At 42.0% G+C, this 15554-nt stretch overlaps 1 protein-coding gene across 3 annotated transcripts in view; it reads left to right on the top strand.

Annotated features, from left to right (window-relative positions):
- The first annotated feature begins 726 nt into the window (after positions 1-726).
- Positions 727-15554, top strand: part of HMGN3 (high mobility group nucleosomal binding domain 3) — a 29598-nt gene continuing 14770 nt past the window's right edge. For all 3 annotated transcript variants that reach the window (XM_062186405.1, XM_062186404.1, XM_062186403.1), the window contains exon 1: positions 727-881. In XM_062186405.1, the coding sequence (XP_062042389.1) occupies positions 867-881 (15 nt within the window). In that variant the 5' untranslated portion in view covers positions 727-866. The remainder of the gene's footprint in view (positions 882-15554) is intronic.

The following is a 15554-nucleotide window of genomic DNA, read 5'->3' as shown; positions in this document are numbered from 1 at the left end:
TGGGGTAAAACTGGTCTCATGCAACGAATTCAGCAATGCTTTTGCAAAACCTACTTAATATCTTACAGAACTTTGAGCAAACATTCTTACTTCGGTCGTTTTTTTTCTCCTTATTTCCCAATTAAATCTATCCTAACCAGCTTCAAGCCCAGCGTGGAGTTGGCTGAGGTAGCGAGTGACCAGCAATCACAAATATTAGACAATTAGACCTAAGTGATATTAGGGACTACTTTCACTCAACATTTAGAAGGGGGAAATGAGATCTTCAGATTGCCACACTCTTCCCGCTGTCCTACCTTTAAGGATCTCCATCATCACGTGGCATTCACGACAAACCCTCGCGGGCAGAACTGCCTGAAGTTCCCACAGTGTATATATTCCCATGACCAAGTTGGTGTGTTCCCCCTTACTCTTTTTCCTCCCTAGCAACATGAGCACCGTTCTTACTAACACAATTCAAAGAAGGAACAGCAAAACAATGAACCTCCAAGATTATGTGGCCTGGGAGAGACCAGCTGAACTGGGCATGCTCAGTCGCCAGGCAGAATTTTTTTTTTTTTCTTTCCGTCAAGTGGAAACTACAACAGCGCGTACCGTGCGCGCGGAGGTGGGCGTGTCCGCCCGGAATTTAGAACGCTGCCTCAGCCAATGGGGCCTCGCGGCCGGCTGGCCGGGCTCCTCATTGGAGAAGCGGGGCGGCGAGCGAGTGGAGGGCCTGGGGAGGGAGCCGCGGAGGTGCGGGTCGGGGGAGGCCGGGCTCGCCGTTCCCTGCGCCGGAGCAGCAGCAGCGGCGGAGGCGGCATCCAGCGGCGGAGCCGGCAGTTCCAGCCCGTGGCTTTACTTTTGGCTGCACCCACAGAGCCATTATGCCGAAGCGAAAGGTAAGTCTTACCGAGAGGAGATTTTTCGAAGGCCTTCCAGTTGTGCTTGCAACAAATCCTGTCCGCGCGGCGGGTCGCACAGCTCGCGCGTCGGGAAGCTGCCTCTCCACGCTGGTTTCGGATGCCTGTTGCAGACATCGCTCCCTCCCGTGCTCGTCGATGTCTGCCTGTTACTTTCTCTCTAGCTTTACGAACTCGTGCTCGCGGGCGTGGTTTCCAGCTCCGACGAGGCGCGGCAAAAGCGGTTTTGCGTTCCCATCCCCGACCCCCTCCCTTCAGGAGGAGAGTTTTGCTCGTCGCCCGCCGGCGGGTTTGCTGAGCGTGGAGGGAAGGCGGCGAGAGGAGAAGTAGCAGTACGAGATCGAAGCAGGGAGCGGGAAGCGAAGTGCGGAAAACAGCCCGCGCGGACGTTGGGAGTGTTGCCGAGAGGGCTGCGCCGCGGCGGCTCCGGCGCTCGGGAGAGGGAAAGCCATGTTTAAAATAGCGCTCGCCCTCCTGCTCGCCGCCGCGCGGACCCGTATGTTCCAACTCCAGTGTCAGTCAGGGCCGGGGGCCGGGCCGGCGGAGTTGGCGGCGCGGGAGACGTGGCCGCGCCGGGCGCCCAGGCTGGCTGGCCCAAGGTCAGGGGCAGCAGGCCCTCCTGGGCGACCTGGCGTCACAGCGCCCTTCGTGCGAGGGGGGCGCTGGGGTCATTTCAGTCTCCTCTTCCGCTCCCTCCGTGCTGCCTTCCCTTCCGCGCAGGCCCCTGACGCCAAGTGCCGTGCCCGGGGACACTTTGTCCCCGGGAGGGGAGGGGGCGTCTTTCTACAACCCCCCCCCCCCGAAAACATGATGTGTGATGGCCGGTAACCAAGAAAATGCTTCGCACCCTCGCACTGCCTGCCCCAATGTTTCCAACCGTGTCAACCAGTGTGTATTAAATTTGAAGCAAAATTACAAATAATAGCCTGCTTTAGCAGTTAAAGACTGTGTGCTAGTGTGTGTGTGTGAGAGAGAGTCTGTTATTGAGAAACTAATGGAGTTTTAAAAATTCAGGAACTTTTTGCTTGCTTATATGTCGTTACTCAGAATTTGGTTGAAACGTATCTGCTCCCTTTTTTCAAAACATGAACATTAAAGCAATTTTCAAACTCTTAAAAGATTGTTGTGCACCTGTTGTGCGCCTCATGCTGTGCAGCTTGGCTTGCATTGTCTCCTGTGAGCCCCAGAGCACCTTGAGCAGTGTTTTCCGGGTTGAGCCGCCAATAGTAAATAGCAAAGATTTGATCAGGAGCTGTGGAGCTCCAAGTCCTTACTCTCAGCCATTACTTACCCTTTTCTTTTAGTAATAAACGGAACAAGAGGAATTTAGGCTATCCCAAGGGACTTCTGGTTTAAGATGATGGATGGCATATTGAGAGTACTTACACTTGTGATTCACTATTTAAATTTTTATGAGAATGTTTTTCTAGGCCCAGTGTGCTAGAATGAGGATAGTAAAATTATGTCACAATTTTCAGAATTTTATCCAAGGATAAATGATGGGTTGGGGTTTCTAGTAGAATTGAAATAACTAACCATCAAAAAATGGGTTATAGAATGAGTTGGGGCCATCTCTTTTCCTGGGATTTCTTAATAAATGTTTAAACAATAGATTAGATGTGCATCCTTTATGTATAATGGAACCTGGCTTGGTAGAAACCTTCCTTCTTGTTTAAGGGCCAGAGTTGGTGAAATCCTTACTTTTCATTTCTCACTGTCCACATTTTTCAAGCATATGGAAGGGAAGAAGAGTGATAGAGTGCTGGATTTTGGTCTGGGTTTTATTTCAATGGAAGACAGAACTCTGACAAAATAAGCTTGACAAGTCCTGGGACCAGGAGCAAACCTGTGTTCAGGCACCTGTGTGTCATCCTTAAGGACATCAGAGATAGAAAGGCTCTTTGTGAATATTAGGAAGGCTTTTCATTTTCACCTGGAATCCAAAGACCTAGGTTATAGGTTAGTTCCTTGGCAGGAGAAGCTACAGATTAAACATGGCTGTCGTGTAGCAGTTAAACCTTAGAGCTGCCACATGGAATCTTGAAGTTCACAAAATTGACATTAGAAACCACTGTTAAATAGAGATGTTTAAGGAAAAACAGAAAGAACTGGAAACAAGCCACGCATCACTCTTCAAGATCTTTAAAGCAGGGGTCACTGCAGAAGTTACTTTACAGTATTTTTGTTGATTGCAAAACTGCCTGTTCTACAGTGCATTAATCTTCAAAAGTGCCCCATGATACGTTTTTGCAGTCTTAGCCCCATTTGTCACCTATTTCTAGAAATCAAAAATGTTGTTTAGTGAACATCTAAGTTCTGCAGAGTAAGGAGTGCTACTAAGAAAATTACTGAAAACTTCCAGAATCCCAGCACTGTTTTAATGCTGTAGGGACACAGAGTTTGCTTTCTTGGAGCTTATATCAGTGAAGTGGTATGATAGGCAGACACAAAATAGTTGAATGACATTAAGGCTATTGTATATGTTCCAGAAGGTATAGATAATCTATAGATTCCAAAGGCTATAGGGTGAATAAGGAAAGAAAGCTGCATTTGGGCTGGTCTTCAGAGTATGGATGGCATTAAATATACAAATAGAAAATCAGTCATTCTGTATTATCAAACATTTGAACACGTCTTCTAAATGTATCTTAACATGACCAGGCCTCAGCTAAACAACTTCAAGGCCATAATATCCATATCAATATAAAATGTTATGACATTTCATTGTAAGTTTTATGTATGTCCGTGAATGTGATAGTCACAGATAAACCAGAGATTATTTTTTAATAACTACTGCAGGTTTTTTGGAAGCAGCACTTTGTGAGAGTTCTTCAGTGCATAGTAATCTGTTTCTGTGTAAGATTCAAATAAAGTTGATTTTTCTGTTACATAATGGATGGTAAGTGAATGGACTGGCAGGGCTATTGATAACAGATAACATTCATGAACTCAGGTGCGGTTGGAACCAAGAGTGACTGACAGTTCTAGACTATTCTGGTCAGATGTCCACAAATGACTGCAATGGTCATGCCATTATTTCATGGTCTGAAGCACTGGCCAGTGAGGTCTGGAATCACAGTTCTGGTGGGATCAGCAACAACAAATACATTTTCACATCCTTTTTATTTTTCTAGTTCCTTATTACTAAAACTGTTAATAAATGTCTAGTGTAGCATATCAGAAATTCTCTAATGAGGCAGCTTTCCATGAATTTGACATGTACCTGGAAGTATTTCTTTATACTTAAAGATTTAAGGACAAAAAAATCCATCTGCTTTCAAATATGAAGTTAGGTTCTATCTGTTTTCTTAAAATGGAAAAGCCCAGTGGCATTGGAGTTGGTGTAGGGGATGCTTAACTAAATACTCAAGATTTCTGATAATTAATATTTCAAAGAACTATCACTTGACATGTTACCAAAAAGAGAAACTGCAATGTAGATAAAATACAGAAATGGTAATGTAGCTATAGAAAATATAGATAAATTTGGCTGTTTGGGAACAAACATCTCAACACAGCAAGAAAAACCAGTGGTAACAAAATTTTAAAATTTATGAAAAACTGGGGAAAGTATCTGTTTCATATGTCACTGAAAATGGTTTGCTATTTTTAAAAAGGTAGTCTCACATTTCCTTATGGCAAGGACTTGTGTACTTGTAGGAAAATAATGAAGACTCAAGTATACACAAATGTTTAATTTTACTAGAAATCAATGACATGTACATTATTAAGAATAATGAGATGTGGTTCTTAAAAAATAATCAGGATTTTAAAATACTGAATGTAACTACTACCTAGTGCCGGGATACAACATTGGACACTCTCAAGCAATGTGAATGAGAGTGTACTTTCATTTTAAAAAAAGACTTAAATTGAAGTGTAATCTACTTTTCAGAAATCCACTCATCCATTCAACATATACAATTCATTGATTTTTAGTGAATTATAGTTGTGCAATCGTTATCATAGCCCAGTTTTAAAATATTTCTGACACTCCAAAAAGGCCCCTCAAATTGTTTACAGCCAATCCTTGCTTCTACCCAGGCCTACGTGGTCCCTACTCTAATTCCTCTCTCTCCAGATTTGCACAATTTTATATGAAAGGAATCACACGATATGTAGCTTTTTGTCCGATTTCTTTCACACCTTGTAATGTTTTTGAGGTCCAAGCATCTGGTAGCATGTATTGGTAATCAGTACCTTATTCTTCATTATTATCCGGTAGTGTTCTCTTGTATGGATATACAACTTTTTGTTTATCCTAACACAAATTGATAGGTGTTTGGTTTGTTCCAAGGTTTTGTTTTTTGTTTTTGTTTTTTAAGATTTATTTGTGTATTTTAAGGGAGAGTTACAGAGAGAGGGAGAGACAGAGAGATATTCCATCGACTGGTTCACTCCCCAGATGGCTGTCACAGCAAGGGCTGGGCCAGGCTGAAGTCAGGAGCTTCACTCAGGGCTCCTATATGGGTGCTGGAGCCCGAGTACCTGAGCCATCTTCTGCTGTTTTGCCAGGCATATTAGCTGGGAGCCAGATCAGAAGTGGAGCAGCCAGGATGAGAACTGGTGCTCATACGGATGCCAGCATTGCAGGTGATGGCTTCATCCACTGCACCACACTGGCCTCCCCGGTTTTGGTTATTATAAAAATACTGCTATGAATGTGTATGTCTTTGCATGGACATACGCAGATGAGCATATTTTCATTTCTCTTAGGAACATTACTAGGAGTAGAACTGTGGGTGATATGAAAGTCTGTGTTTCAGATTTTAAAAACTCCCAAACGGTTTTTGAAAGTGCAGAAGAGTTCCAGTTTCTTTACATGCTTGCTCCTTGGTGCTACCATCAGTATCTCTCTGTTCACAGACATTCAAAAAGATTTTAATTTTTATTTTTATACTCACTAATGATGCACAACTTTCAAAGTGTGTACTAACATTATGCTTTAAGTGAAGTATCCAGATATTTTGCCCAACTTTTAATTGGGTTCTTGGTCATGTTATTGAATTGTGGGAATTCATTAATATTTGGGATACAAGTCTTTTATCATATAAATAATTCATAGACATTTTCTTCCTATCTGTAGCTTTTTAAAAACCCTTTCTTCATAGTGTCTTGAAAAGCAAAAGTTTCTAATTTTGATGAGATTTTTTTAAAAAGATGTATTTATTTATTTGAAAGTCAGAGTTACACAAAGAGAGGGAAAGCAGAGAGAGAGAGAGAGAGGTCTTCCATCCGATGGTTCACTCCCCAGTTGGCCGCAACGGCCGGAGCTGCGCCGATCCGAAGCCAGGATCCAGGAGCTTCTTCCGGGTATCCCACGCGGGTGCAGGGGCCCAACGACTTGGGCCATCTTCTTACTGCTTTCCCAGGCCATAGCAGAGAGCTGGATCAGAAGTGGAGCAGCTGGGACTCGAACCGGCGCCCATATGGGATGCGGGCACTTTAGGCCAGGGTGTTAACTCACTGCACCACAGCGCTGACCCCTTGATGAAATTATTTTGAGCCATATCTAATAAATCTTTGCCTGATACAAAGTGGCTTGTATTTTCTCCCAGTTTTCTAGTTCCAGCTTTTATGATCTATTTTGAATTAATTTTGTGTGGTATGAGATGGTGGTTGAAATTCTTGCAGTTATCTTAGCCCCATTTGTTGAAAACCATCCTTTCTACATTGAATTGCCTACGTACGTTTGTTGAACCTCAGGTCACCATAAATGTAAAACTTTGCTACTACACTGTCAGTTAGGTCCTGTCATGTCAAATAGCTCTGTTATTACACCAGTACCACACTGTCTTGATTACTGTGGTTTTGTAATAAGACTAAATCTAATAGCATCACTTCTCCCTTTTGCTCTCTCTTATGGAATTATTTTGGCTATTAGATCTTTTGTGTTTCCATATAAGATTTTTTATTTCAATTTTTATGAAGCATTTATTTATTTATTTGAAAAGTAGAATAATAGAGAAAGATAGAGATAGAGTGAGCCTCCATCTGCTGGTTCACTCCTCGAATAGACACGACAGCCAGTGTTGGGCCAGCTGTGCTACAATGCCCATTCCTCCATATAAATTTTAGAGTCAGCTTGTAAATTTCTACCAAAAATAAAAGCCTGCCGTGATTTTTTAAAAAACATTTATTTGTTTATTTATTTATTTATTTAAAAGCCAGAATTACAGAGAGAGAGAGAGAGATCTTCCATCCACTAGTTCACCCCACAAATGGCTGCCACAGCCAGGGCTTGATTAGGAACTCCATGTGTGTTTCCCAGTGGGGGGCAGGGGCCCAAGTACTTAGGATATCTTCCACTGCCTCCCCAAGCCTTTAGCACGGAGACAGATTGGAAGCAAAGCAGCTGGGACTTGAACCAGCACTTATATGGGATTCCAGTATAGCAGGCAGCAGCTTAACTGACCATGCCACAGCTCTAGCTGCAGCCCTGATTTGAATTGGATCTATATATCTATTTGGGCAGAATTGCCTTATTAGGGATATTGAGTCTCCCAGTCTGAGTAGGAAATGACCTGATAGCCATAAACACTTGCAGAATTTCAGTTAAATATTGATCTAAAACTTATAAGTAAGTGAAGACTCCAAAGTATCTAGGCTGTGCATTTTATTTATTCCTCATTCCATGTTAAACAAACATGATGAACATCACCTTGGGCGATTAACAAGGAATCGGTGTCATTTCAACTTTGGAATAAATGTGCTTGTTTTGAATGATCTTTCCTTCTGACAGGGAAGGTAAGACACATCCTGAGTATTTGTAAATTATGACAAGAAGTAATAATGAGTCTCAGGAAATGTTTGAGCCATGAGCCTTCAGAAGTTTGGCCAGACTCAGTGTCCAAAGAAGAAATAGCGACAAAGGGTTGTTCAGTTAAAAGGGTTAGGAATTGGAGTTTAAGACAACCCTCTTGTGTTCTGAAGGTTGTCTTCTGGCACCATGTTTTTAAGTCGGCACTCATTATTTGATTGATTACCTAATTTGAATTAACTTTCTTTTGTAATCCTTCTAATTTGACTTGACCATGAAGTCTTCATGGCCTTTGTTTTATTCTCAGAACCTAGCACAGGTCCTGTAAATATGTATTTAACAAGTGCATGAATGACTTGTTTTCAAAGAAAGCAAGTTTCATTATTTCATATACTTGTTGGGGAGAAAGCCCAGTGTGGTTCTGGCATTCGCTGCTTGCTAGCTATAAGATTTAGAGCAGGTAGGCTGGCGCCGCAGCTCACTAGGCTAATCCTCCGCCTGCAGTGCCGGAACACCAGGTTCTAGTCCCAGTCGGGGCGCCGGATTCTGTCCTGGTTGCTCCTCTTCCAGGCCAGCTCTCTGCTGTGGCCCGGGAAGGCAGTGGAGGATGGCCCAAGTCCTTGGGCCCTGCACCTGCATTCAAGACCAGGAGAAGCACCTGGCTCCTGGCTTCAGATCAGCGTGGTACGCTGGCCGCAGCACCCATTGTGGGGTGAACCAAAGGAAAAAGGAAGACCTTTCTCTCTCTCTCTCACTGTCCACTCTGCCTGTCAAAAAAAAAAAAAAAAAGATTTAGAGCAGGTTACTTAACCTCTACTTAAGCATCTGTGTTCCTGATTCTCTTAGAGTCAGTTTCCTCATCTGTAAAACTGGAATAATGACATGAGTTACTTCAAAAAGTGCATGGACAAATGGAATCAGAAGTTCAGATTATTTTAGTGCAAAAGCATTTCAAAATCCATGCATGATTTTTCTCATTTTACATATTTTCCATAAACTTTTTTAAAAGACTTTTCATATGCATGGATTTCAACTTTTTCTGGCACCAAAATAAACTTATCTTTGAATTCCATTTTCCAGGAACTTTTGAAGTACCCTCATATTTTCTGCCTTACTCAGTTGTGGGAGTAAATGAGGTAGGGACTACAGTGTGCTTTGCACAGTGCCTCGTATGTGTGAAACAGTTATTGTGATGATGATATTTTTAATTATTAAGAAAAGCATGGTAAAGTAATATGCTTGTAATAAGCACCAAGCTTCTGTTTTGTAGCAGACAAATGGCACTTACCTTAGATACGGTACAAGCAGATCTCTCCTGGATGTCTAATTAACTGCAATTATAGGAGTAGATGTTCAACTACCAAATAACAAATGTAGTGTTTGTGAAAGCAAATGAGTTTTAATCTTGTGTATTTTCACATGGTTGATTTTTGTCACAAAAAAAATACGTTTAAAAATATCTCCATGTAACATTAAAATTCCCTTGGCAAATCAGTGAAGTGATTCTCTTTTCCTATACTTTCCTCCTAAAATACTGCATTTGTTTACACCGCAGTTAAATATATTCCACTTTCCTGCAGTGTACATTTGGAAATGGTGACAGAGATACATATCATTTAAGCTGACTACTTTCACAGTACCTAGGATGTTGAAATATCATCTGAGTCTCCTGAGAATTTAAAAATCAGTGTCGAAGACAACAAACCAGATCGAAATGTTGATTTCCTTTTTCTCTGGCTACTTACTCATTGTACATTTCACCGTATTCTTAACAGGGGTCAGTTATTGTTGGTCAAGATATTTATTGAGTCCGGTAGTCTTGTATCTTGCGTGCATGTCCAGAAAAAGACCCATTTACATATGCCCAAGGAAATACATATTTGGTCACACGTGAAGTAAATAATATATGTAGTCAAAAGAAGAAAAAAGTGATTTTAAATTTCCAGAATGCTTCCAAAATTTATTATTTTAAGAAAATTTCTATCAATAATTAACATAAATTTGGTATGAACTCTGAGCCAGCCCCTCTGGATCTGAATCCCAGCTTTTCCACTTACCAGGCAGATTACCAGTTGAGTTATCTTGGGAAGTTACTTGAACTCTCTGAACTCAATTCTTCATTTATGAAATGGACATAATACTGTTTTACCCCTTTGGGCTGGTGCTGTGGTGCAGCAAGTTAAAGCCCTGGCCTGCCGTGTCAGGATCCTGTATGGGTGCCAGTTCAAGTCTCAGCTGCTCCACTTCTGATCTGGCTCCCTGCTAATGTGCCTGGGAAAGCAGCAGAGGATGGCCCAACTCCTTGGGCCCCTGAACCCACGTGAGAGAGCCAGCACAAGCACCTGGCTCTTAGCTTCCTATGGGCTCAGCTGTGGCTGTTGCAGCCATTTGTGGATGGAGTCCTTTCTCTCTGTCTCTCTGTCTCTCTGAAACGCTTTCAAATAAATAATAATAAAAATAATAATAACAAAATAATAATAATAAAAATACTATTTTACCCGCCTGCTAGGATTATAGTAAGAATGAAATCATTTAGATCATTGCTTTGCATCTAAGTGGAATGTTCATTGTCATTATCAATATTATTCCTCTGTGCCACTTCTCTTGTAATTTCGTATGACATCCTGTAATGTCCATGTGACTCAGAGTGTCATGAGCAGCTGAGTCAGGCAGGTTGAGTTCTTCAGATCCATTCTTTTAGTTTTATTAGTGAAGATACTGCAACTGACAGAACAAAGATGTGAGCCATGCTGGAATTTTGGCTTCTGATTCAGCCAAGTGCTTTTTCCAGGATTCTGTCTGTAAAAAAAATACGTGAAAAAGGCAACTTAGGTGAAAGAAGCACCTCATATTAAGATTGTATAATGGCTGGCGCCGTGGCTCAATAGGCTAATCCTCCACCTTGTGGCACCAGAACACCGGGTTCTAGTCCCGGTTGGGGTGCCAGATTCTGTCCCGGTTGCCCCTCTTCCAGTCCAGCTCTCTGCTGTGGCCCGGGAAGGCAGTGGAGGATGGCCCAAGTCCCTGGGCCCTGCACCCCATAGGAGACCAGGGTAAGCACCTGGCTCCTGGCTTCGGATCAGCGCGATGCGCTGGCCGCAGCGGCCATTGTGGGGTGAACCAACGGAAAAAGGAAGACCTTTCTCTCTGTCTCTCTCTCACTGTCCGCTCTGCCTGTCAAAAAAAAAAAAAAATTGTATAAAATATTTATTTATTCATTTCATATTAAAAATGTACCCCCATTATTGAATTATGAATTTAATGCAGCAAAATTTTTGAATGTGGCCCTTTATTTTAGCTGTTTTTAAAGATTTTTTTTTTTTATTTGAAAAGCAGAGTGACAGAAAGAGACAAAAAGAGAAAGAGATCTTCCATCTGCTAGTTCATCCGCAAATGAACAAAGCAGCCAGGTCTGAGCGAGACCAAAGCCAGGAGCCAGGAACTCCATGCAGGTCTCCACCTGGGTGACAGGGGCACAAGTACCTGGACCATCTTCCACTGCCTTTCCAGGTACAAAGCAGGGAACTGGGTCAAAAACAGAGTAGCAGGAACTCAAACTGGCGCACCTGTATGGGATGCAGGTGTTGCAAGCAGTTTATCTCACTACACCATAGCACTAGCCCTTTAAGTTATCTTTTAGATTTGATTACAAGTGAAGTATTTTCCCTCAAAGTATCTCTCAGAAGAGAGAGAGTAGCTGTTTATTTTGGTTCATCCAAACTCTTTTAACGTAAAGTTCCTAGTAATTATTTTTATCTTGAATAACAAAATATTATTTGAGGAAGACACATTAGCATGCAGTGACTTTAATCAATGCAGTTTAGAATTGTAGAAATCACCTAATGAAACTGATAAACCAAGCATGGAGGAAATGGCAAAGAAATTTAACATAGGTTTGAATATTAATACTGTGAATGTGATTTCTCAATTCCAAATATTGGACGGTTAAGGATTAGAGTAAGAAACAATGGGGTACTGAAGGGGCCTCAAACATAGAACTACAAGATGAATAAAAAGTAACCATGCTAATGTTAACCCTATTGTCCTCATTGCTTGGAATAAAACTTCCAGTGTCTGTTTCATGTGTATAGGAATATTTGAATTTAAGGCAACCACCTGTTTTTTGAAATACTTCATAAGAATTTCATGGATCATGCTTCCATTTGTTGGGAAAATTAACCTTGTGTTAAACAAGTAGTTGAGTCTTGTTAATTTCACCCCCAAAGAGTGATAGAGTTAGGTATAGGCACCTTTCAGTCCCTCTCTTGGAAGGGTATTTGATTTTTTTGTTGTTGTTTTCTTCTACCAACCAGCTCATTACTGGTTGCCTTTTTTCTCCAGTGTTGGATGTGTGACAGAGAATACCAAATAATTGTTAAAGAAATCTTATATAATACAAAAATAATAATTTTAAAATACTGGCCAGCAAATTGGAGGAAAATCCCCTCAACATAATACATTCCATAGACTAAAAGAAACGACTGTTGGTTTCTTTGTGCTGTTGTAGCTACTCCAGCTTTTCCGCATTGGCATGGCTAACCCAGGAGTTGAGATGGGATTTATTCTATGCCAGCTGCAAATGATGGCTTGGGTTCCATAAGTATTCCGTTTTTAGCTGATTCACAGAAGTTGTAAAGCATAGTTGGTGTCGCTGAAACTCTTGGAAGTAATATGTCACAGCCTCCCCTTCCCTGTAAACACTTTGGAAGTTTGACATAGGAAGGTCCAGCACTTCCTGCCGAGAACCCTGAGATCTTTGTGGCTGAGGATCGTGGCCCTAGGGGTATACTGACTAGAGTTACACTTCCTTTACCTCTTACTGCCTTTATCTGCATTAACAAGTCCACAAGCTGATGCCATCTGGAGCAGTTCCCAAGCACCTGTTGAATGGTGTTAAGAATTTTCCTTTCTTCTCTGAAGAGCTTAAGTTAAGAAGAAGAAACTGGGAGCTCATTATGCCCAGAGTGCTCTTCTGTGTGGTGGGAACCACAAAAAGAACCCCAGCAATATATGTTGATTCCTTACAGTCTGTGGGACAAAAACTCTGAGCATGGGGGCCAGCATCATGGTTCAGTGGGTTAAGCCTCCACCTGGCACACAAGCATCCCATATGAGTGCTGGTTCTAGCCCTGGCTGCTCCACTTGTGATCCAGCTCCTGCCAGTGTGTCTGGTGGGTCCCTTCCACCCATAGGTGACCCACATGGAGTTCCAGATTCCTGGCTTGGGCTGGCCCAGCCCCAGCCATTGTGACTATTTCAGAAGTGAACCAGCAAATGGAAGATCTCTCTGTTTGTCTCTTTCTCTATATCTCTCTCCTCTGCCCCCATCTACCCTGTGTAACTCCTGACTTTCAAATTAATAAAACTTTTTTTTTTTATTACAAGTTTCTTTTCTTGGTAAGGTTTAAGGAAAACACAGTTACGTTCCCTTGAAAACCTTCCTTGGCCAGCGCCGCGGCTCAATAGGCTAATCCTCCGCCTGCGGCAACGGCACCCCGGGTTCTAGTCCCCGTCAGGTCGCCGGATTGTGTCCCGGTTGCTCCTCTTCCAGGCCAGCTCTCTGCTCTGGCCTGGGAGTGCAGTGGAGGATGGCCCAAGTGTTTGGGCCCTGCAGCCGCATGGGAGACCAGGAGAAGCACCTGGCTCCTGGCTTCTGATCAGCGCGATGTGCCGGCCACAGCGGCCATTGGAGGGTGAACCAACGGTAAAGGAAGACCTTTCTCTCTGTCTCTCTCTCACTGTCCACTCTGCCTGTCAAAAAAAAAAAAAAGAAGAAGAAGAAAACCTTCCTTGGCCCCTTGCCTCATCAGCCTTCCTAGAGATAACCATTATCTTGAATTTGGTGTGTATGATTCCAGTCTCTTTTTATACACATACATATTTGTGTCTGTAATATTGATTGGTACATATTTTAAATTGATAAAAGTGGAACCAGGCACTATGAATATATTTGCTCTGTTTCTCCCCTCTGTCATTTCACATTCTAATGAATGAGTATAATTTGCTTAGGTATAATGTGAGTTCTGGCCTATTTGGATTTCTAATTATTTACTGTGTATTTCCTATTTATCATGTTTTTTTATCTTGTTTTTCTTTTCCTTTTATTTCATTCCTCCTGATTTGGAAGGTTGTAGATATTATTTCTGTTACTTTTTTCAAGTTTATTTTATTTGAAAGGCAGAGAGAGAAAGAGAGCGGGGCCAGCACTGTGGCATCGCGGGTAAAGCCCGCTGCACCCGCATGGGAGCAAAGAAGCTCCTGGCTCCTGACTTCAGATCGGCACAGCTCCGACCGTTGCAGCCAATTGTGGAGTGAACCAGCGGGTGGAAGACCTCTCTCTCTCTCTCTGCCTCTCCTCTCTCTGTGTAACTCTTTCAAATAAACAAATATTTTTAAAAAAAGACAGAGAGGGAGAGGGAGATGTCTTCCATCATCTGGCTCATTCTCCAAATGCTTGCAACAGCTGATGCTGAGCCAGGCCACAGCCAGGGCCAGAAGCTCCATCCAGGTCTCCCACATGGGTGTCGGGGGCCCAAGGACTTGAGCCATCACCTGCTGCATCTCAGGGTGCACATTAGAAGAAGCTCAATTGGAAGCAGATGCAAGACGCAGTCAGAGGCTCTCTGATATCAGGTGCAGGTATCCCAAGCAGGAGCTTAGCCCAATGAACTACAGTGCTCACCTCTGTTCTTACATCTTTATAATTTTGTACATTTTTTAAAGAGTTATTTATTTGAAAGAGTTATGGGGGATGGGGGAGAGAGAGAGAGAAAGAATATAAATGAGAATCTTCCATTCGCTAGTTCACTGCCCAAGTTGTTGCAATGGCCAGGGCTGGGACAGGCAGAAGCCAGGAGACAGGAGCTTCATCTGGATCTCCCACATGAGTGGCAGGGCTCAAAACACTTTGGCCATCTCCTTCTGCTTTTCCTGTGACATTATCAGGAAGCTATATTGGAAATAAAGCAGCAAGGACATTAACCAGCGCCCATATGGGAGGCTGGCATCGCAGGCAATGGCTTTACCCACTGTACCACAATGCAGGACTTACGTTCTTATATTTTTTTAACAATGATCTTCAAATTTTACTTTAACAAGATCTAAAATTATTCTGTATCTGTATCATCTTCAAGATGATACAACCTTTAACATCTTATCTAGCTAGCCCGTTCCCATCGCCTGTGGTTGTTATTATCTAGAGCTTCCCTGTTCAATGTGGTAGCCACTCATTGCATAAGGTTATTAAGCATATAAAAAGAATGCGAAGCTGAATTTTAAATTTTACTTAATTTTAACTAACTTAAATGTAAAAACTGACATGAGAAGATTATAGGAAAATTTAAAATGTTTGGAACAACCTGAATGAAATTGCTATAACTATTATGAATTCTTAGTACAAATCAGATAGTCACAATAACTATAGTGTTTGCATGGAGATGTGCTGTAATTATAAAATACATACCAGATTTTAAAAATTTGATACAAAATATTGTGAAATATCTCCTGAATAATTTGTATATTATTTGCATGTTGATATGTTTATATTTTAGACATATTTGGTTGGATGAAATTTTTTTTATTTTATTTATTTTTTTATTTTTTATTTCATAAATGTGAATTTACAAAGTGCAACTTTTGTATTGTTGTGGCTTCCCCCCCCAATCTCCCTCCCTCCCGTGGCCCTCTCCCTCTCCCTCTCCCATCCAACCCTTCATCAAGTTTCATTTTCAATTACCTTCATATACTGAAGATCAACTTAGTATATACTAAGCAAGGATTTCAACAGGCTGGATTCACACAACTGCACAAGGTATAGGGTATTGTTCAACCAGTAGTGTTTTTAAGTTTCATAGTAAAACACATTAAGGACAGAGATCCTACGAGGGGAGCAT

The sequence above is a fragment of the Lepus europaeus genome, chromosome 3 (assembly GCF_033115175.1).
Source record: "Lepus europaeus isolate LE1 chromosome 3, mLepTim1.pri, whole genome shotgun sequence".
NCBI lineage: Eukaryota > Metazoa > Chordata > Mammalia > Lagomorpha > Leporidae > Lepus > Lepus europaeus.
Note: the sequence above shows the minus strand (reverse complement) of the source record. Positions and strands in the feature narration are given on the sequence as shown.